Raw genomic sequence first — 26888 nt, forward strand, 5'->3', positions numbered from 1 at the left:
ATAGTCTGCAATTCACATCTTCCGCTACAATGAACAATGATAACAATGTAATAATCAACAGTAACACACATTTATACAGATTTGTGCATGACAGTTACCTTAAACAGGGGAAATAGTGAGGAGAGGTGAAAGAACGGCACAGACACGCAGCTCTCACTCTCACTCGTCTGTATTGAGTGAAGGAGGCAGCGCGCGAACCCACCTACTGGAGCCCTGAGGCATTAACAATGGATCGACGCACAATCAACCCAGGCAAAACTTTCACTGCTTATCTCCCTCTATATTCCCACTGCATATTCTATTCGAAAACAGTCAAAGCAACAAATAAAACATTAATAAGGGCATCACATGAAATATAAGGAACAGAGATGTACAACTTCAAAACTAATCAAATTTATGATCCACCACATACTCCCCCTCAGAATAGATGTTGTCCTCAACATCCAAATGTTTAACATTTAGCACAAACGTGGAGTTATGACCATTAATATCACCAAAACCACATACAATAAACCATTGCATACTATAATTGTTTCTTGTACCTTATATGTACTCTACAAAAATAGTTTCACAAGCTGGAACTCTTTTCATACATTCTTTAGTGTGGGTTATTACCCAAAGTCTTTCAGTGTTCTCATACAGTCTGTAGGAATTACAGTGTCCATGCAGTTACATTAACACAGTCTGCTGCTGGCTTGAGAACAAAGTCATTTTAGTGCAGCTTGTCAAAGCAGTCACTCTCTCCTTTGACAAATGTCCATGAGAGTGATACAAGTGGCCGTAGCCATGTGGTGTGCTTTGGATGTGTCTGTTAAGCTGCAAGCACAATATGAATCAGTTCAATGTCCAAAAGTCACTTTGAATATGAATTCTGTGTTAAACAGTCCATTTCCTTGTGGTTGGTGTGGAGTGTAAGTACATTGTCTCTGTTCAGTAATGTGTTTCGTGTGTGATCACAATGTTTCTTTTCACTCAAGTCCATACAGTTATCAGTGGCAGTATGCCTGAACAGTCCGTGGAACCATGAAGTGTGTATGATGTGATGGTGTTCTCAGGTTATAACAAGCTGGTGAACCAAGCCGATCATATGTGAAGATCTTTGGTGGCTTGCGCTCTCTACTCGGTCGCTGATGCTCTTGCTCACAGGTCCTGCTGTGTTTGTCTGGAACAGGTGCAGGAACAGGTTCCTCCACTGATGGTTCCTCGACATAATTTTCCTCTTGGTCGGGTAGTTGTTCACATTGGTTCAGTACTTCATGTTCATTCTCTGGCTCAGATGACATGTTTTCCACTGTTTGAAGGTGTTTGGCTGGTTCATCAGTGCTCATAGGATTCAGTGTCGGAGGGTAAAGTGGCTCAAATGGCTGCTGAGATGACACTGGATAGTACTCATCATCGTCATCCTCTTCCTCAGCTTGTTCCACTTCCTCACTTGTCTCCACGGCTCTTTTTCTTGTTCGTGGTCGCACTTCAGTTTCAACAGGCAGATGGTCACATGGCAGAAGAAGATTGCGATGCAATATCCTTGATCTCCCTTTTGCTTTCTCAGGTCTGAGTTCATAAACTGGGATATCTCTGCTGACCTGACGAACGACTGTGTGAACCACATCCTCCCAGTGGTTCCTCAGCTTGCCTGGACCTCCTCGAGGTGTCATGTTCCTTATTAAAACACGATCACCTGGCTGTAATACTGAGCTCTTCACCTTGCTGTCATAATGTCTTTTACTTCTTACAGCTGCTTTATGAGCATTTTCTCTCGTGATCTCATATGCTTCTTCCATGCCTTGTTTCCATTTTACCATGTAGTCATGATGATTGCCATCTCCTTGTTCTGAGGTCAAGCTGAACAGCATGTCGATTGGCAATCGTGGGGAGCGTCCATATAACAAGTAAAAAGGGGAAAATCCAGTTACCTCGCTGCGGGTACAATTATAGGCATAAATCAGTTTGTTAAGAGAGTCCTTCCAGTTAGTTTTCTGACTCTCTGAGAGTGTTTTCAGCATCTGGAGTAGTGTCCTATTAAACCGCTCCACTTGTCCATTCCCTTGGGGATGGTAGGGAGTAGTCCTGGACCCAGCAACTCCACAGTAGTTTTTCAGTTGTGTAAACAGATGATTTTCAAATTCAGCACCTTGATCATGATGTATTCGTGCTGGAAAGCCAAATCTTAAAGCATAGTCATTAAAGATTTTGTCTGCAGCCGTTTTACCTGATTTGGAAGTTGTGGCATACGCTTGGGCGAAGCGTGTGAAATGGTCAATGACTACAAGGATGTATTCATAACCCCCTTTGCACTTGTCAAGGTGCAGGAAATCAATTGAGACAAGTTCAAATGGGTGAGTAGTGACAATATTAGTCAGTGGTGCTTTGCTCTCATAACACGGCTTCTTCTGTTTTATGCAAACACACCTTCTGGTCACATAATCCTCTACTTCCCGTTGCATATAGGGCCAGTAAAACCGGTCCCGTATCAGTGACAATGTTCTCTCTACACCTTGATGGCCCATTTCATCATGTAGCTCCTTTAGTACAGTACTTTTGTGTATTTCTGGTAGGACCAACTGTTTTCTGTTTGCTGTTTTTCTGTGCAAGATCCCATTCTCATCCATCTCCAATTTGTTCCACTCCCTCAGGAGACATATGACCTGTGGGCTGAGTTTTCTTAGTTCTGAACGTGATGGTTTTTCCTGTGTTAGTTTACACTGAGTTACAGGTCCAATAGTCGGATCACTTCTCTGGTCCTGTTTGATCTGGCCTTTTGTCAGTGGAATGATGGAAACATCTGTGGCCATGGCTGAACACCTGACTGAGACACCCATGGACCATGACACATTGGAGTCATCCTGCCTTTCCACTGCCTGTGTGGTTGCTCCAATTACATCGTATGCCATTTCCTCTGTGCATTCATTCATAAACGTTTCCATGTCTACCGGCATCCTGGAGAGGCTGTCTGCGTCCACATTTTCTTTACCAGGGCGATATTTAATTGTGAAGTGAAAATCTGCCAGTTCTGCTACCCATCGACACCCTGTTGCATTCAGTTTGGCAGTGGACAGTACATAGGTAAGTGGATTATTGTCGGTGTACACGGTGAAGAATGGTGCATAATATAGGTAATCACGGAATTTTTCTGTGATAGCCCACTTGAGAGCAAGAAACTCTAACTTGCCTGAATGCAGATGGTAATTCTTCTCAGCTGCAGTTAAAGTGCGGGAACCATAAGCAATCACACGAAGCTTTCCATTCTGCTTTTGGTACAACACGGCACCTAATCCCTGGTTTGACGCATCAGTGTGAAGGGTGAATGGCTGTGAAAATTCTGGAAAGCCTAGAACAGGGGGCTGAGTTAGACAGTCTATCAGCTGCTCTAGTGCTAACTGGTGCATGTCGGTCCACTCAATAGGTGTACTCGAAGGGACACTACACCTGTTTCGCTTTGTTTGCCACTTTAATCTTGTGTTTCGCTGGGTTTCAGCATCTGCAGGTCCCTTGAGCAAGTCATACAGAGGATTTGCAATTCTGGCAAAATCCTTGATGTATTGTCTGTAATAACTTAGTAGGCCCAACATTGCTCTTAGTTCACCAACAGTACCTGGCCGTTTGTTTTTCAAAGCTGTTACAGCAGCAGTGTCTGCGGGGTCTATCCTGCTTCCCTCTGCTGACACAGTCCTGCCAAGGTACCTCACTTCTGTCCTAAACAGGTCACACTTCCTTGGTTTGAGTTTGATTCTGTACTCCCTGAGTCGGCGCAGCACTTTCCTGACATCCTCAACATGATCCTCAAACGTTCTGCTAAAGACAAGGACATCATCGAGGTAAGGCACACATATTTCATCCCTTAACCCTTCTAAGCACTCCTCCATGCAGCGTTGAAATGCTGCCGGAGCATTCATCAGTCCAAATGGGATTCTGACCCACTCATACAGGCCCCAGGGGGTCACAAAAGCTGTTAGGTGTTTACTGTCTTTGCCCATGAACCCCTGGTGGTATGCTTTACCCTGGTCCAGTAGAGAAAAGAGAGTGTTGCCACCTAAGTTGTCCATGATGTCTTGTACTCTGGGAATAGGGTGGCGGTCTGGGTGAGTCTTCCTATTCAGCTCTCGGTAGTCAATACACAAGCGCAATGTACCGTCTTTTTTCCTCACACAGACTACTGGAGAGGAGTAAGATGAGTTTGATTTTTCCACCCACCCCTGAGCTATTAGGTCCTGTAGGTAGTTTTTCATTTCCTGATACAAGGGTTTTGGTACAGAGAGATAAGTCCGTGTGACTGGCTCATTATCTTTCAACGAAATGTTCATTTGCAAGTTTTCAACACAGCCTATGTCGTCATCAGATTTAGAGAATGACTCTGACTCTTCTCTTAACATCTGACTAACAGCTTGTCTCTGGTGGTCATTCAGGTGAGTCAAGTCGACAGGTGGGTCCCATTGTTCACTTTTAGGTGTGTTCTCACCTGAGCTCTTAGCCTGGATGGGACGGACTGATGCAGTAGGGAGGCAGTCAGTTTTGAATACATTAGTAGGATATATTGATGCAACAGACTGCACAGTTCCAATAACAGTCCTACTTGGCAGTGTGATGTCATGGCTGGTGGGATTTTGTACACTAATGACAATTTTTGGTGTCATACCAGTCTTTACTAAAACAAGGGTATCACAGAACTCGAGTCCTTCAGGCCACTGTGGGTTCTCATGAGGCTCGAAGATCAGGGTTCTATCTTCTTTGAAAGGTGGGGCTTGCACTCGACACTCTATTTGGACGGAGCTCTGTTTAGGCACTTCAACTCTCTCATTTGTTGTTCTTACACTGTGCTCACATGGCTGTCCCACTGTCACTGCATTAACAAAAGCTCTTGCCCTACTCTTTCTGAGGTGAGGAAAAGCTACTTTTACTGTTTTCATGAGTTTCTCTTTATTCTTATTGTTTGTCTTATCCTGTACTCTGTTTGCAACTAGGTGTGAAATCACATTGAAGCCAATTATGGGGCATGACTGTTGGTTGCCTTTTAACACTAACACAGGTATTAGCAGATCTTTATCATTAGCAGCAAGTCTGAAGCTTACCTCGAGCCAACCAATATATGGTATTTCCGTCCCATTGGCTGCTTCAAGTTGCAGTGGTTCAAGTGGGTCTACTAGTTCTGCTATATCTCTTAGTTGGACATCAGGCAAATGGGTCTGTTTCCAGGCCGCATCTACAGCACAAATTTGTGAACCTGTGTCCCAAAGTGCCTGGATTCTTTGGTTGTGCAGAAAGCACTGAATGAGACATTTCTCTCCTACAAGCTCTTTTACAGTAGGCGTCTTCACTGGATTACTTCTTTTCCTACACTTTGGTTTGCAACTTGACTGTGTTTCCTGTTTCTTAATAGATGAACATGTATGTGGCTTACAGTACCTTCTGTGCACAGACCAGTGTGTCTCTTGACAGTCTTTTGAGCAGTACAATGTTATTTTACAAACAGAACAACATTTTAACTTCATACTCTCTTCCTTTCCCTCACAGTTAGCACAATATTGGGACTTTTCAATGCTGTCGGTTGCCCCATGTCCCGTGGGAGCAACCTCCCTTAGTTTAAAGGGCTCCCTTTATCTGATTTTGTCAGTCTAGGTGCTTTACAACCTGCACGGAAATGCTCACTACTCCCACACCTAAAACAATGCTGGCAATATGCCTCACCTGCCTGCACACATGCAAAACATCTGGGACGGTGACTTGGTGAGGGATAATATCGCTGTGGTGCGAATCTTTGTTGAAACTGTGCTGTCCCATGCACATGCCCAGGTCCATATGCTGAGTGGTATTCCTGTGCTGCTGCAGGAGGGTGCTGGTGGTAAAATGGCATGCAGTTTTGTTCAGCCTTAATGGGGAAAGGCTGCTGAGGTGCTGGGGTTGTCTTTTGAATGGTTTCTCTGATTTGGGAAACTTCAGCCCTCAAGTCTTTCAGCAGCACCATGTCAGCACGCATTTCCTTTATTTCTGTTAGAAGATCAGGGGGTGGAGGGGCTGGTTTCTCTTGAGCTGTGCTTCTCTTTCCCACTGGGGAATCATTAGACTGGACAGTATTTACAGCTGTTACTCGTGATGGAGCAGCATGTTTCTTTTTGTCCTGTCTTTCCTTTTCATTTGCGACTGCAATATTTACCTTCTCGAGCAACAACTCATCTGAAGTATTTGTTTGCAGGAGGTAAGGTTGCAGGTCACTTTTAATATTGTCATTCTGAAGACCAGTCAGGACAGTATGCATAAAAAGGCTCTGGACTAGTGCTGGATCATACTTCAGACTGGACTCAACTTCCTGAGAAGCAAACAGGATTTTCTGTCTCAAGTCCATTGTCCTGATCAAGAAATTTTGGGGTGTCTCTTTACTACTCTGAACCTCAGAGGTAAGTTGTTTGTATAACTCTGTGGCACCTTTCTCCTGGTAATGAGACCTGAGGATTCTCCTAAGAGCAGGTAATGTGAGGTTTTCTTTTCCTTCAAGATAACTCCTTAGCTGCAAGCCTGGCGTGATAGCACGAATTACAGCATCAGTGATTTCTGATTCTGGGTAGCCTCTATTGATCCCGCTTTCAATTTGTCTGGCCAGACTGGAGAATGTTAGCCTGTCTTTTTGCCCCGGCTCTCCTATTTGGCCTGATATCTTAAAATCTTTGCGCCACATGGAACTGTTTGGTGCTGTTGGAACAATGTTTCTCACTGGGGTGCGAGGACTTAAGGCAGGATTCATGCTATTCCTCATCAAGTCATGCATTTCACCCTCTTTTTGTTGTAAGAGCAGTCTTAATGTCTCTAACTCCTCCTGGCTACTTTCCTGGTCCTGAACAGCTGGATCCACTGTTTCATTCACACCTTGTTTTTTATCCATTTGTATGTCACTTATAATGTCCTGGACATTAAGAAGTTCTGACATACCTTCATCCTCTCGGGTAGCCAGCTCGGTGCGTTCAAGGTGCTTAACTAAATGCGAGACTAGCTGACTGCGCGTTCTATTAATCACAAACTCTTTTCCTGGTCCTGAGATTTGAAGTACATCACATAATTTAGTCAGCTGCTCTAAAGTCAGTTGATACAGTGTTCCTTTAATCTCCAGCTGAAGCTTTTCTAATTCAGACTCCATGTTGTCAGAGGAGTTAGCACAAGCAGTCAGTTGAGAAATGATCAGACTTAGTTGGCTTTTACTGCCCCCTAGTGGCCACTTTTTCACTTCAGGATACAGATACCAACGTAGGTCTAGCGATGTCTCTGCTGCTTTACTATGCTCCTTTCTGATACCTGGGTCGTCTGGGGGGGATGATCAACGAGAGGATTTCTCTTACAGGTCAGGGATGGTCCTCGAATCAATCATCCCAGCGGTGCCTCCAAATGTTGTGCCCTTAAACAGGAGAAATAGTGAGGAGAGGTGAAAGAACGGCACAGACACGCAGCTCTCACTCTCACTCGTCTGTATTGAGTTTCAGAAGCAATACAACCAAAACAATATTCTTATGGATGCACTCAGTCTCAGGACAACTGTATCCAAACTAAGTCACTATTGTTCGCTGCATTAGCTGATGAGAATACTTTAGATAACATGAACTGTAGCATTAGGCAAAAACATCTTTTTAACTCGCACGTGTTAGCTGACACAGTCACTAACTTTCCACAGCAATGAAATAATACTTTAAGTACTGCATGTCTTCCAGTAGTTAACTTATACAGATAATAACAGAAAAATCTTCACACAATATGGCGGAGCAATAGCGAAAACTAGCATACGCAGCAACAGAGATTAACTGGAACTTCTCAGCAAAATAGTCTGCAATTCACATCTTCCGCTACAATGAACAATGATAACAATGTAATAATCAACAGTAACACACATTTATACAGATTTGTGCATGACAGTTACCTTAAACAGGGGAAATAGTGAGGAGAGGTGAAAGAACGGCACAGACACGCAGCTCTCACTCTCACTCGTCTGTATTGAGTGAAGGAGGCAGCGCGCGAACCCACCTACTGGAGCCCTGAGGCATTAACAATGGATCGACGCACAATCAACCCAGGCAAAACTTTCACTGCTTATCTCCCTCTATATTCCCACTGCATATTCTATTCGAAAACAGTCAAAGCAACAAATAAAACATTAATAAGGGCATCACATGAAATATAAGGAACAGAGATGTACAACTTCAAAACTAATCAAATTTATGATCCACCACAGTTACAGCAACAATGTGATTTTTAACATTGCATATGAGATGTTAAAATTTGCTCTAAAGCCCCGTGTTGCTTTGCGGTCTTGTGTGACTTTGTTGTTTCAAAAGATTAATCGAAGTATCAGTGTTGCAAAAATGACACAAATCACTAAATGAGAGCAATATACTATAACAATGTCAGGTTAATCTTAGTAATAACAGTCTGACAGACAGGAAAAGTAGTAAAAATACTCCAAATATAACATGCTGATAATGCAAGCCTTTTATATAATCTTGGCAGTAAAGCAAATGAAGAAGACCCAGTGGATTACGAGGGTTGCTGGTTTTCAACAACCAACTGCAGTGAGAACGAGGACAATGAAGAAAAAGGGTTACTGTAGGGTTGGTTGCAGCTCTATGAGTTATCAAATAAATTACATTTTTAAGAAAATACTAGTCAGTTTTTGTCATTTGAACCAATTCTTTCAAACGAGAGAGGTGACGCGGTGAGGTTAAAGGAGAAAATATCAGCTAGGATGGGAATGAAAACGTCCATATCTGAGGCCATGTTTCTTACCTGCAAAAAGATGCTGTGCCCACTGATTTCAGGTATCTCAGGGTCTTATTCATAAGTGATTGCAGCGTGGAGGGGGAGACTGACAGATGGATTAGTGCTCTGTCTGCGGTGATATTGAAGAGAGAGCTGAACGTGAAAGACAAGCTGATGATTTATCGGTATATTTATGTTCCCACCTTCATCTGAGGCCGTGACCTGTGTGGTTAGTAAGCGAAAGAATGAAATTGCAGATACAGGCAGTGAAAATGAGCTACTTCCATAGGGCGTCTGGGGTCACCCTTAAAGACAGGTCGATGAGCTCAGTCATTCAGGAGGGTCTCAGATTAGAACCACTGTTTCTTGACATCAGTGTATCCTCGGGGCCTCCTGGATGAGGTGTTTCAGTCGTGTTCTACTGAGAGACTGACCTGAGGTAGACCCATGACATGCTGAAGAGCGATTACACCTCTTAGCTGGCTTGAAAATGCCTCAGTCTTCACCCAACTGAGATGGAAGTGTGGCTTTTGAGAGGGAGGGGTCTGGACATCTCTACTTAGGCTGCTACCATCCAGATAAGCACTAGTGAGCAATTGGATGGATGGATGGATGGATGGGTTGTCAAATGGGCAATTCCATGACAAAAATTAATGAGATACCTCCCACCTGACACTCTCAGATTCAGCTGGATTTTTCTGTAGAATAACCACACCATATTTAATGAGGCTATGCAAAACTTTAGCAACTTTCAGCAATAACAAGGGATATACCATAGTTTCCATAGCTAAACTCATGTCTATGACAGAGAGTAATAGAACCAACCACTGGAACACTAGATGTTTCAGCTGGTAAGGGCCTAAATGTATTCTCAATACTAAAAAATTCATGTGGCTAGGTTATTTCACCTAAGAAGTCATGAGAGCTTAAAAATGGTGGGGAAAAAATAAGGGGGAATTAAAACCCATGCCTATGCACATGGAGGGGCAGTAACTTTGCACATATAGTATGAAGCCAGTATATTAAAGTTGTTATATTTTTCTAATTTCATACAGAAAGATCCTGCTCCTGTCCTCTATCACTTAAAGACCTCTTGCATTAAGAGGACAACAGCCGCAAGTTACATTTACAGCAACAGCTGGAACCTGTTTAGAACTACTCTAAGGATATAAAGGATCTAAGGATATAAATATCATTTGTAGAAATTAATGTAAACTTCCAGGACTGTAGCTCTTAAAAAAAAAACAGCAACTTTCCAGTTAACCTTAATATCCAGCAGTTTGACCTGAGGCTGATAAAAGCAGTACCAAGTAGCCTCAAGTTCTATAAGCAGTAAAACAGAACCAGATACAGGTAAATAGATATAACAGGACACAGATACCCTATTAGAGCTGAGGACATTGCTCTAATTCAATTTGTTATTCATAGAAAACACAGGTCCACTCATCATATGAGGGGCCTGCTTTTGTTCCACATTATTTTCATGTGTCCGTTCCTCTTGTCTTCTCTCTCTTTATGCATGTTTATTATTTGAGGATACAGACACAGACAACTCTAATCCAACACGGTCATTATATGTACACCACTCTTAAAGTACAGCGTTACACACTACTGAAATCTTCACAAAAGTAGATGAAGTTGCAATTGTGGTGTTAGGCCTGGGTGTATATTGTCTAGCTGAATTAGTGTGATCATTCTTAGTGTTATTGCCCATTTTATTTTGAAAATAGACTCTTTCCTGTGTGTTTCTTTTTAAGCTGTGTGTTTTAAATGCTGTCTTGTTACTCTATCACTCCAGGCCTTGACTCAAGTCCAGTAGTCTAGTGGGTTTGAGCCCTATGCATTATATTCTAAAGCACCACGCCGACACTGAACAGAGAACCATGCCACTCCATAGATGACAAATCATTTGAGGTTGCTAATCTTAAGATGAGGTAACAGGCCTTTAGCAGACCACTGTCCATATTCCAGCCTGCTATTTCTGTGCCTGTTTCAGCTCATATGTCTGCCAGCCTTTGGCTCACTAACTCCAAGTTAATCTCCCTGATAACTTGGAAACAAACTGGCCTACTAGCCTCCTGTCTGTTTTTATACCAAAGCAATGAGCCCCCCTGCCAGCATACCAGATACGTGTGGTTACCATAAGCCTTCACATCACTCTGTTAAGTCCCCCTGAGTTGGCCTGTTGGGTTTATTCTAACCTCAGCTGCTCGGCTGAACCGTCTGCTTTACCTGGATAGACTAACAAGTCCTCTGTTTCTGGGCTTGTCAATACTTGCCATGTTTCAAAATCTGTTTCCAGGTAGGTCAACCAAGGCATTCCCTGTTCCTTAGCCAGTTCCATAGTTGGCTTCTGTCTATCCTCCTCTTGGATCTGTTGATGATCCTCCTGTTCCTGAGTCTATAGAGACCAATCAGTGAAAGAAACATACAGGTACAGGTGTAGTTTTTGTCATTCTAGTGCCGCGGTCTTGACATGTACCAAATTTGCCTAGAACTCTAGTACCTGCTTTTATTTCCTGTTGGGATCTTACACAGCAATCCTTGGTTTTGACTTCACCACCAGTCCCACCTTTCTGCCTTTCCACTATCTTCATGTGTGTACTTATCATTCTGCAGTGGTTTCAGGCGACTGACCTGACCAGCTCACCCTGAGTATACACACATGTGCGTATGCACAGCCATGCATAAAGAACACAGGGATGTAGCAGCGAGCTGCTGTTTGTGTATGACACTGTAGGTGAGGATTTAAGTGGGCAAAAATGATCATGTCAAGGGAAGCACTGAAGAGAAAAATAGGATGTATGTACCACACGCACACACAACTGTTACACACCCTAATTTTCTCTGAAATAGGCCCAGCAAGCTTGGCTGCTTGAGTTAAACTCCTTTTAGTCTGTACTGCAACTTCCAGGGACCTGCAGCTGCAGGTCTACAGATGTGATGTAAAGCTTGGTGTTCTAACTCAACTAGCTGTGGAGGTACTCTTGCTAAATATTGCCAGGTAAATCATCCATGATTTGACTTGTAAATAAGATGTCTATCCTCTCTAAATGAAGATAAGTGATGCGAGTTATTCGGGCAAAATCTGCAGCATAAATCAAAATTAAATCGTGTTTGCCGTTAGTCGTCTCTCTTTCTCCCTTGGTATTTGTGTGTCTGTGCATACTCTACTCATGGCATGTGATGTTTTTCTAATTACTCTGAAAAATGACGGAGGGCGTCTTCATTCAAGTGTGTCGCTGACTATGGCACCACTGGCTGCCGAGACATACATCACTCTAATTGGCTCAAATGGCTCTAATATATGCCACCATGTTGCCTTCATGGATAAGCAGCGTCGCCTTTTGAAAATCAATATAAGAACAGCACGCCGGGATAGAAGAGTGTTGCATTCAATAAGCAGCCCAATGACTTTGGCATTTCAGTGTTAATCTTTTTGCTATCCGCCGGTGGTGAGAGCGGTAATTGGCGGTAATTGGAGGAACATTAAGGCCTAAGATTGAGACAGGGAGGCTTGACACTTGCAAGGAAGCACTGTGTTTCCTGTGCATCTTTGTGTGTGCATGTCTTTCATAAAAACATATGTGTCCAGTGAAATATTTGTGTAATTACAGCTATCTTGGAGTTTGACCCTGCAGGGTACTGCTATTTAATCGCTAGCATATAGCTTAATGTTCCATAAGAGGCTGGCACCTCTTATGTCGGGTAAACTAGAAAATTACATGTTGCGTCAAGAGGAAATTATGGCACTACTTTTGCACAGGTCAAACATGAGGTGACTGAGGTTTTATGGCAAAAAATGCTTCTGAAACATTTACTTGAAAGCTCAGTTGAGATAATACAAGGTTTTAGGAAGCACCACCACATTAAGTTACTGAAATTCCCCTTTTCCCCCCTCATTAACATATCAGTTCATTAATAGATGTAAAAATAGCAAAAGGAACTTGAAGAATAACCGTTTACGTCGTGACATTGTGGATCTAGCATCTGTACAACAAAGTACCCAGCATTTTGATGTTTTGTCATACACTGACACTTTTGATCATCCCACATCCCACCTGCAGTTGTTTTATCTACATCTGAATGATCTTCAAAAGTATGTCACCTTTATTATTTTAATAACAGCTAGTAACAGCCCTGACAGGTTGAAGACATAAACAAATCACACAGATTAAAGCTTGTTGTATCCTCTACCTCCCGAGTGTGCCGCAAAGTAAAAAGTGATATCTACTTTCAAGAAAATTCTCCAATTGCTTTAAGAAAAGCTAACATGGTTAAATTATTTTTTGTTAACTTTTTATGAATGCAACTCGTATATGCTTACAGTAATATGTATTTCTGATCAAAGCTACTATCAAATGGCCTTTCTCGGCATTACGCCGAGGCCTTATTGTATAGTAGTTATGTGTCAAACCTTGAATCAGTAGGTGGGTGTGGCAAGCTCGGTCCATAATCGTCCAGAGCATTGCCAGAGCAGCAGTGGCTCAGTGTGGGGGTTTTTTTCAGGTGGTGTAGGGGTGGGGGCTCATCCTTCATTCCGTGAACTGATGTATTCACTATCTGTATAGTCTATCTGAGATAAAGGACAGAAGGAGAAAAACTGTATTGCCCGCTAGGAAACATAGATCACTGTCACCGTGGTGGAAATGGAAATGGGCCTTCGTCAGGATTTTTTAACACACTATTTTCCCTACATCGTTCTCTCTTTCTTTCCTGTCTCTTATCTAGATGTTCTTTGATTGGAGGCCCTGTGGAAAATATTTCAGCCAATGTTACTGGTCTCCATTTAGAAGGACACAAAGGTTTGAGGAATGATAAATATGGGCTTGGTAGCCATGTAACTCTGCAGTGCAAAAACCTCTGTCACACTGGGATTCTGACCATGCCTAAAGAAATAAAACCCAGCGTTGGATTTTTGCTACCTTATCACACCATTACAGCTGTTGGTGCTCAAAGAGGCTCAGCTGCATTCCTCTGTGTGTGTGTGTGTGTGTGTGTGTGTGTGTGTGTGTGTGTGTGTGTGTGTGTGTGTGTGTGTGTGTGTGTGTGTGTGTGTGTGTGTGTGTGTGTGTAAATTTAGGTTAGGGGAGTGGCATTCCAGACAGTCTTATTCTCAGCAAAGCTTTCCTAGTCCTTCAAATGTATCCTAAAGCATTCCCAGGTCTTGGAAGATATAATATCTTTGGGTTGTGTGTACCTAGAAAAGCGGTGGGAAGTGCCCAGACTTGAGCAGCGGCTCTACTCTGCAAATGTCCAAGGTGCTCAGCTTCTCCCAATAACATGGAATAGAATAGAATCTGTCGGGATAGAAATTGGGATACCGAGATGCATGAAGGGTACTCATTGTGTGCCAGGTAACATTTCACATGTATTTCATCTCCAACTTATCAATAATGGAAATAAAAGTTTGCGAGCATCTGTTTGTGAAAACAGAATTTGTGTTTTCCTATATATAGAGAGAGAAATTACCATGAGAGCCATGTAGCTCCAGTTAGCCAGTATGTAAATGTGATTTAACGCTTTAAATAAGGGGCACAGAGCTGGTGACTGCTCAGTGGTCTGCGGGAGACCAGGAAACCCACATTTAACAATATTCCTGTTTCAGAAGTATTTGAGTTATGGAGTATATAAACAAGTACCCAAAGGAGGACAAATAGCTGGATTCAACTATGCATGCACATAAAAAGCAAATTATACTAATATGAATTTGCAATTCCTCATATGTTTTACTATTACAAAAGCAATCACCTTGTGGTGCTGCCACATTAATGTAGACACATTAAGTGCTATAGGAATGGTCTTAAGGACTGATCCACTATATAACTCATATAAAACTTGAGATATGTGTATATATATATATATATATATTAAAAAAAAAAAAAAAACACCCAGCACGCCCCTGCGGGCGGTTTATCCTTCAAGCTCGGGTCCTCTACCAGAGGCCTGGGAGCTTGAGGGTCCTGCGCAGTATCTTAGCTGTTCCCAGGACTGCGCTCTTCTGGACAGAGATCTCCGATGTTGTTCCCGGGATCTGCTGGAGCCACTCGCCTAGCTTGGGAGTCACCGCACCTAGTGCTCCGATTACCACGGGGACCACCGTTACCTTCACCCTCCACATCCTCTCGAGCTCTTCTCTGAGCCCTTGGTATTTCTCCAGCTTCTCGTGTTCCTTCTTCCTGATATTGCTGTCATTCGGAACCGCTACATCGATCACTACGGCCGTCTTCTTCTGTTTGTCTACCACCACTATGTCCGGTTGGTTAGCCACCACCATTTTGTCCGTCTGTATCTGGAAGTCCCACAGGATCTTAGCTCGGTCATTCTCCACCACCCTTGGGGGCATCTCCCATTTTGACCTCGGGACTTCCAGGTTATACTCGGCACAGATGTTCCTGTACACTATGCCGGCCACTTGGTTATGGCGTTCCATGTATGCCTTGCCTGCTAGCATCTTGCACCCTGCTGTTATGTGCTGGATTGTCTCTGGGGCATCTTTACACAGCCTGCACCTGGGGTCTTGCCTGGTGTGATAGACCCCAGCCTCTATGGATCTTGTGCTCAGAGCTTGTTCTTGTGCTGCCATGATTAGTGCCTCTGTGCTGTCTTTCAGTCCAGCTTTGTCCAGCCACTGGTAGGATTTCTGGATATCAGCCACCCCCTCTATCTGCCGGTGGTACATACCGTGCAGGGGCCTGTCCTTCCATGATGGTTCCTCGTCTCCCTCCTCTTTCTTGGGTTTCTGCTGCCTGAGGTATTCACTGAGCACTCGGTCAGTTGGGGCCATCTTCCCAATGTATTCTTGGATGTTCGTTGTCTCATCCTGGACTGTGGTGCTGACACTCACCAGTCCCCGGCCCCCTTCCTTCCGCTTAGCGTACAGCCTCAGGGTGCTGGACTTGGGGTGAAACCCTCCATGCATGGTAAGGAGCTTTCTTGTCTTTATGTCAGTGGCTTCTATCTCCTCCTTTGGCCAGCCTATTACCCCAGCAGGGTACCTGATCACGGGCAGGGCGTATGTGTTGATGGCCCGGATCTTGTTCTTACCATTCAGCTGACTCCTCAGGACTTGCCTGACCCTCTGCAGGTACTTGGTGGTTGCAGCCTTTCTAGCGGCCTCTTCATGGTTCCCATTTGCCTGCGGGATCCCCAGGTACTTGTAACTGTCCTCTATGTCTGCAATGTTGCCTTCTGGTAGTTCAATCCCCTCAGTTCTGACTACCTTCCCTCTCTTTGTTACCATCCGACTACACTTCTCCAGTCCGAACGACATTCCAATGTCATTGCTGTATAGCCTGGTAGTGTGGATCAGTGAATCGATGTCTCGTTCACTCTTGGCATACAGCTTGATGTCATCCATGTACAGGAGGTGGCTGACAACTGCTCCGTTCCGTAGTCGGTATCCGTAGCCAGTCTTGTTAATGATCTCACTGAGGGGGTTCAGGCCTATGCAGAACAGCAGTGGGGACAGAGCATCTCCTTGGTAGATCCCGCACTTGATGGTGACTTGTGCTATGGGCTTGGAGTTGGCCTCTAGTGTTGTACGCCACATCCCCATTGAGTTCCTGATGAAGGCTCTTAGGGTCCCATTGATCTTGTACAATTCTAGGCATTCCAGTATCCAGCTGTGGGGCATTGAGTCATAGGCCTTCTTGTAATCAATCCAGGCAGTGCACAGGTTGGTCAGTCTGGTCTTGCAGTCTCGGCTGACTGTTCTGTCTACCAGTAGCTGGTGTTTTGCGCCTCTGGTATTCTTGCCAATTCCTTTCTGTGTCCCGCTCATGTATTGACCCATGTGCCTGTTCATCTTAGCCGATATGATGCCTGACAGGAGCTTCCATGTAGTACTGAGGCAGGTTATTGGTCGGTAGTTGGAGGGGACCGGTCCCTTCTTGGGGTCCTTGGGGATCAGGACCGTCCGACCTTCGGTTAGCCATTCCGGGTGTCTCTCGTTAACTAGCAGCTGGTTCATTTGTGCTGCTAGACGCTCGTGGAGTGCAGTCAGCTTCTTTAGCCAGTAGGCGTGAACCATGTCGGGCCCTGGTGCTGTCCAACTCTTCATACTGGAGACCCTTTCTTGGATATCTGCCACTGTGATGGTTACTGGATCCTGTTCGGGGAGGTTGCTGTGGTCTGCCCTCAGATCCACTAGCCACTGAGCATTGCCGTTATGGGTTGCGTCCTTCTCCCATATGCTCTTCCAGTATTGCTCGGTCTCCAGCCTTGGTGGTGCTGTTCTCTTATTGTTCCCTTGCCACTGAGAGTACACCTTTGCTGGTTCTGTGGAGAACAGCTGGTTTATTCTCCTGCCTTCTATCTCTCTGGTGTACCTTCTCAAGCGGCTGGCCAAGGCTGTGAGTCTTTGCTTGGCAGTTTCTAAGGCCTCAGGTATGGACAGCTTGCTGTATTTCTTATGCACCTTCTTTGTCGCACCTTTCTGCAACTCCGTTAGTTGGCTAATCTCCCTCCGTGCTACTATATATATATATATATATATATATATATATATATATACACATATCTCAAGTTTTCTTTAACTTTCCTTCCCATCAACAGATTTTTGGATGCTTACTGCAGAAATCTGATTATCTTAACGTCCCAGACCCAGCTGGCAATATTTCCTGAAACTCATTAATCAGACATCAGCTCTGCTGAACATTTAACTGATAACATTACAGATAACATGACCCATCCTGTTCCCTTAATAATCTCTGAGCCCATTTCCTAAAGGATGTAATTCAACTTGTCTGTCCATTTATTTTATCCGGGCTATATGATAAAATGAATGAGCAGACAAGCTCTGCCAGCCTCATTGTTCAGGCAGTCACACGTCCCTTTGGAGTGCTTCTTTTTGAGAATGTTGGGTTAATATAAAATAAAAGTAGCTTTTATTTACAGGATTAGAGAATTTTCATCACTTAAATATGCGAAAGGTATTATCGTTGCAGTTTGCAGTCTGCAGTCTCATGTAGACCAAACCATGTTTGATTTTTGGCTTTTAAATGATATAACGCTTTCTCGTTCCTATCTGTATGGAATACATTGGTATTAAAGTGCTTGTGTGTGCTCAGGTGGGAATGTCCCAACAAAGAAAGTAAACAATCACAGCTGAACAGCATGCATAAAAACAAGGGACAATCTCTTCTGGGAGCTCTGTGCATAATGAGTTGGCAGATGATACCAAGGTTTCTACTAAAGGATTAATATACCGTGTAGCTATAAACACAGTCCTAAAAATCTGAACTAGAGCCAGAGGAAACAAGGTCACCTTTTTAGCCCACTCACATAAACTTTCCAAACTGTCTTGTTGTGTTTACTTAACCTGCCAGATAAGACTGGTGAGAGCTCTTTACAGGACCACACAACTGAACCTCTGAAACATGAAACTGAACAAAAACCACTCACTCACATAAAATGGGGGTTAATCGGGGGCAGCGATAATCATTCATTTAAAAATCCCTGCGTACATCTGCCCTTACAAATATACAGTCAGCTATCAGAGTTTACTTTTCATTCAACGAAGAGGGAGACGTCTAAAGAGTCTATACTTTTGAAGGAACTTGTAAAAGGCAAATTCCTGCTAACACATTGGGAGCTCCAGATAGCTGATTTTGACCTTTACTGCCTTTTTAGTTCACAGTGAATCAAGCTGGAATGTAAATCGGCTGTCTGGCTCCCCTCTAAACACTGAGTAGGCAAAGAACCAGACATGACCCATGATAACAATAATGAAATACTTTCTGACTTGTGGTTAAGATTTTCTTATTTGGTCCAAAAGAATACACACAAGAAGTTGAGTGAAAGGAGCATTTTGTTAAGGTTTATAGTGTATTTATGCCATCAGTATAAACAATTTGTCTCACAACTGAACAGCGTTATCCTTCCATTTTTGGCAGCGTTAGATGGCATCCACGTGGCGGATCTACAGGCGGATCTCTGTATATTGATTGGCTTCTTCCCAGACTGCATTGTACAACTGCACTGTTTTAACCTCCCTTTAAATAATAACAGTGTTAGTTAAGGTCGTGTCTTTAAGCTGAACTTTTCAACTCTGTCTCATACACAAATAAGCCTCTGGTCCCGGCCGTTTGTGCACAGCGAATATCTTCAGCGGGCATGCGTTTGCAAATAAGCAACACTAAAAGCTTTTGACAAGCAGAGGTCAGGAGAAGGGGTTATCTAGCTAACATTTTTAGGATGTGAGTGGAGGGTCTGGCCCACATCTATGACCCCAAACATCTCCACTGCTGTCAAAACAAATAAACAGCGCCAAACATGGTGTTCCAGGTCTCTGCAGAGGTGGTTAGAGTTCAAAGTTCTGCAGGATTATTTTTCTCCAGGAAACACAATAAATGTTTTTCAAGAGATAATTACGTTTTTCCTTGAAATGAAAAGGCTTTGGATGAAGTCAAAGCATCTGTATGATAACCCCAATTAACCCATGAACAAAAACAGAATGACAACAAAACTGAAAAATAAAAGAAACTCCTGTACCAAATAATACTTAGTGTTTAAGGATAGTCTTTAAGGAATGGTAGTCATTAAAGTGACAGCTGCAACGGGGGAAAGTGAATTTGAAAGTGATGATAAATTAGAGCCTCTCATCTTATAGACAATTGTAGAAACTACTCAAAGTAGGCTAGACCTGATATCATCTAAACATCCAATAGACACTAGAAAAAGTTGCATTTCCTGCGAGAATGTGGGGTGAATGCTATGTAGCAGAAATCGTGCGCCGAAAACAGCTGAAGAAGTAGAACTATCTGCTGAAGATGACTTTTTTTGAAAGGTTACACTGAAGAGCGACAAGAAAGCAGAAGGTGCAAGAGTGGGAAAGACATGTGGCAACGAGTGGGATTCAAACCACCCGTTTCCGCATCAGGGTGCCCGCTAATCTCAGTGAGCCAAACCGGCATTCATCCCAAAGAAAGATACGACGATAGAAAAAACGGCTTTAATTCCAGAGTTTGAAATCTCAGAGGATAGATTTCCTATCCTGAAACAAACGTAATTCATGGGTAAGCGGTATCAAAAAATTATTTCGCTGTGAGTGTCTGAAGATATATTGGCACAAGGCTCATGTCTCTGGAGTCCACGGTTTAGGAGATATGACGAGTAGAGATGTTCAAAAGCTTAATATTTTAAAAAGCATAAAAGTTATGAGCACCAAAAGATATAGCTGGCATTAGCAGAAATAGCATAACAGTTTAAAATTTAAACGGTGAAAATAGAACAGAAACACTCCCCCGTTTTCAGAGGCTGAAAATTTGTTTGACACTCAAAAGTTTGGTGGCCAGTTGAGGCCTGGTTCCATGGCTTCTAAACTGTATAACCCCCCATTCTTGAAGGTGAAGTAGAAATATCTGAAGCTGATTCCAGGTTTTTAATAAACTTTTTATAGTCTTTCATTGTAATTTTAAGCCGGTCAAGTCGGTCTTTCCTCTGGTTTGATCCTGATAACGTTTGTGAGCTGAAGGACTGACTAAACCAGCAGCGAGCAGGTTGGCGCCTGCGGCTTCTTTTGCCGCACTAAAATCTGAAAGCCCAAAGAAATGGTGATGCAAGTGCGTGAGGCCATCATTAGGCTAAAGAAAACACATTGTTCTCAGAAAGACAGTGAACGATTTCGAAGAACTAAAGAATCTAATCTATCTCAATGGAAGTGCATGCGGTGCCGTCCAAGTATTCACTGAGTGAAAGGATTTTTATCCAAGTATTAAAAGCAATCCTTATGTTTAAAATTAAGTTAGTTGGTCCAATTGATTCTGAGCCTCCACCCAAAAAAGAGTAATGCTGTATAAAGACTCACTGTAAAATGACTGAACCTAACTGAAGTCATAAATCATCATGTGACAAAGGAAAAAAAAAAAGATTACATTTTTGGGCCATTTCACCGAGCTCTATTTACAGCAGTAAGAAATGGTAGGGCAGACAGGAAAAGACTAATGGTGACCTAATCCAATGTCTGTTCTTTCCTAATTAAAACCTCCAATCCATTCATTTTCTTCAATAAGGACTCTGCAGAAAGCAGCAGACGGAGGTCTGATTCAAATGAATGGAGGAATTAAACACAGAAACAAAGGCCACAGCCGTAGATAATTGCAGAGGGAAAGGCAGTGCAATTGAAAGTGACATCACCAACATAAACAGTCTTCTTAGATGAAAGCACATTCTGAGTCAGATGCCTCATTTTCAGAACAAGGAAGTACGGAAAGCTAGTATGTTACAGTACATCAAAATAATACAAGCATGTAATTTTTTTGGAGGGAACTGAAGTGGTGGGATTAATTGTTGTTAGTGGCTCATGCAATGAGCAACTGCAACGTCCGTAGGCTACAGTTGGTGCTCTGTGTGTGTGTGTGTGTGTGTGTGTGTGTGTGTGTGTGTGTGTGTGTGTGTGTGTGTGTGTGTGTGTGTGTGTGTGTGTGTGTGTGTCGCCCCTGCTAATATTATTAGGCGTAACATCTAGGCCATTTGAATACAATAACCTTTCTGGCGACGGAATAATAAACACAGGGAACTCAAATCAAATCATCTGTAAGCAACATTTCCATTTTTTCATGTGCTCTTTTGTTTGTGCATCAGAAGATTCATTAAGGTTACTCAGCGCTCAGGGTGTCACTGCATAGCCTGTGAGTAATCGCGTCCGACTGCAAAGTAAGTAAACTGTATGTGATAAATGTACGCAAAAAAAAATCTGATGTCTTTAAAAATTAATTTTCCATTTACTAGCTATATCAGCACACATTAGTCATTTAGTTTAGTGTTTAGCAGCATCAGTGCCCTCTCAATGGCATTGGTGGCACTATCACATACTATCATATTATGAATAATTAAAAATTATATATAAAATATACATATATGAAACAAAAATAAAAATGTTTTATGACATTTACTATGCAGTACATAAAAACACTCTTATCAGAAGCAAGTGAATGTGCATAAAATATAAAACATAGGAACTATTGGGTAGACCTGTATGTGAGCATGAATGGTCGTGTCCTACTGTAAGCCTTGACTGACTGACAAGCTCTCCATTTACCAGATCTCGCTCCCAAAGTCAGCAGATGGGCTTAATTGCTATGCCCATTACACTGGCATAGCAAACAAGCAATACAAATACATCTCTTTGGCCCATCAGAAACACCAATTTGAATCAGTCACAGAGCCGAGGCCTCAATTTTTAGATCACATTTAGTTAAGTCAGTGCAGAATTCCGACTTGTTATGAGGGGGAAATTTGCTGTGGCAATAAATGGAGAAGTAACATGCAATACAGTTTCACATCTAAATAGCTGTGGGTCTCGTTTATTTCATTTATGTTTTCAGTCTAAATATAGACTTCTTTTCGTGGCATTCTCATCCAAGGAGCAGAGACAGATCCATTGCATGGATGGCTGGACAACTGCAGCAGCTGGACGGGGAAGCATACATAGTCTATACTGGGATTAGTGCAGAATATGGAACTGGTTTTAGCCTTGTGATTGAAATGCAAATGCAAAAAATGTACATCTGGTACCAAACAGTGTGCACAAGTGTAATTAATATGTAGTAGGTATAGATGTATATGACACCGGGACACAGCAGAGGCATGTGTTCTTTGCACTATGTGGTGCAGCTGAGGAATGGCTGTGTAACAGAAAGAGAGGGGGTCACTGCATGCCTTTCTACGGGATATTAATGTCAGGATTTTTTTTGGACCACTGGTGCTCATTCTTAGCAAGTTGACTGACTGACGTGGTTCTAATCGCACCAACTGGCCAAAGTCTTTTTGTATAGTAGCTTCTGCACACTTTACTGTGATTTTAATATGCTTTAGAAGTGTTCAATAAACCTTGAATACAGAAAACTAGAAAATTAAAACCTTGTCTTGCTACCTAGAAAAACTCATGCCACGGGACCTAAGAAATGGGTTATACATTCTTGAGAAGTAAAAGGATTTTAAAATAAATACAGATACTTACACACAACCACCGTGAGGTCTTTAAAACAGGAGTCATTTGCACTTTGCTCCCGGCCCGAGTTATTATTCAAACAATTAGTTGTAGTTGATTTTTGGGGAAGTTAATTCATTTTGGCACCTAAGGCCCTCCATATCTAAGAGCCTTTACCTTAATTTTAAGTAGGTTTCATCCTGGTTTAGCCTTAAAAGGCTGTAATATCCAAGTTATGTACTTAAAATTGGTTCTTTTCCAACAGGAGAGCAGCACGGCAGTCTGCTGATTACATCTCAAAGGGGTATAAAGATGGTGGCTAAAATCAACTTAATTCAACTCATTCCTATTTATAGAGTGCCAGCTGACAACAACAGTTTTCCCAAGGTGCTTAATATACATTTAATTATGCCGAAGATGCTGGATTGTCCCAGCCCTTCCACCAAACAGCCAATCATCTACTTTATAGTGGCTGAGGTGGAAACCATAAAAATTGGTCAGGATGTTGCACTGAAGCATGTGCACAAGGTTCAATAGCATGGTGGCAGATATATCTATACTTTAATATATCAAAGAGATTTATGGAACTCCTTTCTCTGGGCACTCTACATGACAAAATGCTTTCAAAAATGCTTTGTGCGCCCTCTGAGCCACAGCCACACTATCTGTTCTTGCTCAACCAGCCGTTTGGCCGGCGAAATGCCCTTTGCCTTGTTATCCCTTTGCTCCCACTCCCTATTCTTAAGCTTGAGCTCTTTATCCTTCTCATCCTACCTGTCGTTATTCTGTCTTGAGTCTTTGAAATCCCCAAGTCAGGGAGATATTCATCTTGAAAGTAAAAGTGCTGACTGGATATGATCTTGATGGCAGAAGAATTTAAGTATACTAGTTTGTAAAATGCTCTCAGCACGACAGAGATTCAGAGGTATGTGTAAGCTCAGCGCTTTAGAAGACTATATAATGGCAATGTTTGAACACAGAGTGCACTATGTAGTCTAGTGACTGACAGTGCCAATACAGAGATCTGTATTTTTATAACATCATTTATATTTGGACTGATTTTTTATTGAATGGTTGAAGTTACTGTGTTGTGCAAAAGTCTTAAATCACCCCTAATTTCTTTAGATTTCCAGGAAAATGTGAAATAGGTGTGGAAATTTATTGAAAACCGTCCCCACAGACGTGGAAATGAAAGACAAAAACATTTTGTACTACTTTTTTGTAATTTCTTTAGTCTTCAGGAATAGTTCTCCAGGTTTCTTGAAGGACTCTAAGCTCTTTCTTGGATGTTGGCTGCCTTTTGGTGTGTCTTTGTCAAGATGATGCCACACTGCTTAAATAATGTTGAAGCAAATTTGGAATTTATCACTCCATAAAACCTACTGCCACATATTTTCAGTCCAATTCTTGTGTAATTTGACATACCCCAGCCTTTTCTCCTTGTTTCCCTTCCTTAAGAATGGTTTCTTCATAGCCGCCCTTCCATTGAGACCATCTCTGATGAGCCTCTGGCAAACAGTAGATGGATTAGCGTAAGGCCCAAGTGTATTTCTCAAGTCTTGTGTCAGGTTTTTGCTGGATATTCCCCTCAGTTTTTTCTTCTTTTTTCTTTTTTTTTATAGAAACAATTCATATGCTGGAGATAGTTTTTTAGGCCTCCCACATTTCCCTTTATCCTCCACTTGTCTATTAGCCTCAAATCTTTAAGGATACACAGCAGACCATGCTGAGATATGCCACATTTTTGGCTAATAGCTCATTCAGGGTGTTGCTGCCAAAAAAAACTATGTTATGCCTGACAAACCGTATTAGCTAAACAAGAGAGAACAAATTGTCTTCCTTCAATAGGCTGCTAGTAACAAAATGCCTAAAGATACAGAATTGAAAATTGATTATTTGCTAAGTTGTTTGTTATGTGTAGACACAACACTGCCCTGGAGAACTACTCTTTAACACCACTTTAAAAAGCAAGAAGGGAGACTTGCTATTTGGAGGCAAAATATAAACAACTGAGTGGTGGTTCAACACTTTTGCACAGTATTATATATGTGAATTTGAATATATTGTGTTATAACCAACTATTCTTCCATTTTATTCTACTTATCCCATTTAGGGTCAGGGTTAGTTGAGCTATCTTAGCCATCACCAGGCGAGAGACTGGGTACACCCTGGACAAGTCATCAATCAGTAAGACCAGGAAGAGTTATACTATATATCTTATGTGCTTCTATTATTCTCATGTGTCCAACAATGCTTAAACTTATAATTTTAATACATGTAAAAACTCTTACCTTTACCTTACAAATCACGCAATGGAATAAAAACTCTCCCAGTTAATATTGAAAGTCCAGTAGTAGTTCAGGTAAGGAAAGCCAATAATATTTGCTGGCAGAGTTTGCATTTCCATTACACATACATCAGTCATTACAAAAAAAAGATGAACCATGGAATGAAAGAGAAAGGTCTTGGGACCATAATTCATTCCATAAGGGTAGGCTATAATAAATTCCTGCTAAATAAGTTTTTCAGAAAATGGAAAGAATATAAATATATACTTGAATCAATATATTTTCCCTTTCTTTTACACTACATCATGTTTCTCAGTGTGCTTCTATATTAAAGGCAACACCGAGCGCAAAAGAGGCATGAGAAAATAAAACGCATTAACACTAGTTATGCAACAGCAGAGAATGTGATGTTACAGCTCTATTATAGCATCAGATGTGCAAAAATCAACACATTAGAAGGTGCTCCTCTTCACACATCAGCTCTGATGTAACTCCCTGCGTGTATGCGCACGGTCGTGCTTCTACATCTGTTAAATAGACACGCTTTTCAAGAACTAATATAGCATCTGGATAGTTTTTTTGTCACCAAAAGGCTTCTCAAATTAATATGACTGTCAAAAAGTTTTTAAACACGTCACATGAAAACTTTGGAGCACTTTTAGCTTATACATTTTCATTAAGGCTCTTAAGAAAATGTGTTTTTAACATGATTTTTTATTTTAAAACATGTAAATAAGAGAGTTGACTGACTAACCTGACTAACTGGCTAAGCAACATTGTTCTTGACAATATGTATTTGATTTGAAATGTTTAGGCTAATATTTAGGATTCTTTGTACAGTTTTTTTGACTATCAGATAGTAACATTGATGTATTTACTGACCAGTGTTGGGTGTAAAGGGTTACAAAGTAACACATTACTGTATATCCATTACCATACATACAGTGGTCTACAGCCTTTAAGAGTGGAGTAACATTACTTTTATTTTTATTGCACATAGAACAAAAGTGTGATGTGTCCCCATTAGGATAGGGTTTCGTTGTAGCCTATAGGTTTATATTGTTAACTGGTAATTATGAGACAACACATTTCAGGTTATTTTACTGAGTAACGAGAAAGTAATATAACAAGTAGGGTGATAAATTACTTTCTTCAGCAAATAATTTTTGTATTCATTACTTTTATGAAAAGTAACAAGTTATGTGTGATACATGACTTTTTTTGAGTAACTACTCCAACACTGTTATTAAGATTGTGAAACATTTAAGTGTAATCCCTTAATTATGCTTTTGAAAAGTAGAGCCCACGCAAGTGCCACTGGCAGCATTTATACCTGTGTGCGCTGTGTTGGTTCATGTCAGGTTATGCCATAAGGTTACAAAAGGGTTTGTGGTTAGTATATGCGTAGCATAGTTATAACACAGAAGTAAGTGATTTATTTTATTTTTTGGCTGATCAGGATAAATCACTGACAAGGAAGGTCTGGAAACACATTTAACAGTGCTAACAGGAGCTCTGCGTGTACGCACACAGAGTGCAGACAGTCCCACAAACACAAGTCCCACAAGCATCAACACTTCTGGTAATGATTAACTATCTGTTTCTCTAAATAGTGTCCCTAGAGAAACGATTATAAATGAGCAGTTTATGTGGGTGTGTGTGTGTGTCTCCCAGCATGAGCTCTTCACACAGGCTAAAACTTTCTCCCCAGTGAATATGGGCCAGTAAAGAGCCAGTCTGCTTACCTCAGCACTAATCCAGGAAGAAAGCACAAGCCAGCTGAGCCATGGATCCACTGCTGCTATTCATGGACAGGGCAAGGTTGGATTTCCAGTTATAAAGAGGCAGTACAGGTTTTCAGTACATTTTGCAATAAAAAGCCTTTGTGTTGAATTTTTTGTGTTGCTTTTATCCTTGTACTAAACAAATAATAATAA

General features: G+C 41.9%; 1 protein-coding gene across 1 annotated transcript; it reads right to left on the reverse strand.

Annotated features, from left to right (window-relative positions):
- Window positions 1-983: 983 nt before the first annotated feature.
- On the reverse strand, window positions 984-2072 carry LOC146652174 (uncharacterized). The gene has a single exon (XM_085382220.1). It carries the CDS (start codon window positions 2001-2003, stop codon window positions 990-992), a length of 1014 nt encoding a protein of 337 aa, XP_085238346.1. The 5' UTR covers window positions 2004-2072; the 3' UTR covers window positions 984-989.
- Between the last annotated feature and the right edge of the window lie 24816 nt (window positions 2073-26888).

The sequence above is a fragment of the Rhamphochromis longiceps genome, linkage group LG15, assembly GCF_057381845.1.
Source record: "Rhamphochromis longiceps isolate RC_006_pf linkage group LG15, R_longiceps_female_GT1.1, whole genome shotgun sequence".
Classification (NCBI taxonomy): domain Eukaryota; kingdom Metazoa; phylum Chordata; class Actinopteri; order Cichliformes; family Cichlidae; genus Rhamphochromis; species Rhamphochromis longiceps.

Bases quoted from the DNA above. Each gene is read 5' to 3' on its own strand.
- LOC146652174 (XM_085382220.1), bottom strand. From the start codon at position 2,003: ATGCTGAAAACACTCTCAGAGAGTCAGAAAACTAACTGGAAGGACTCT.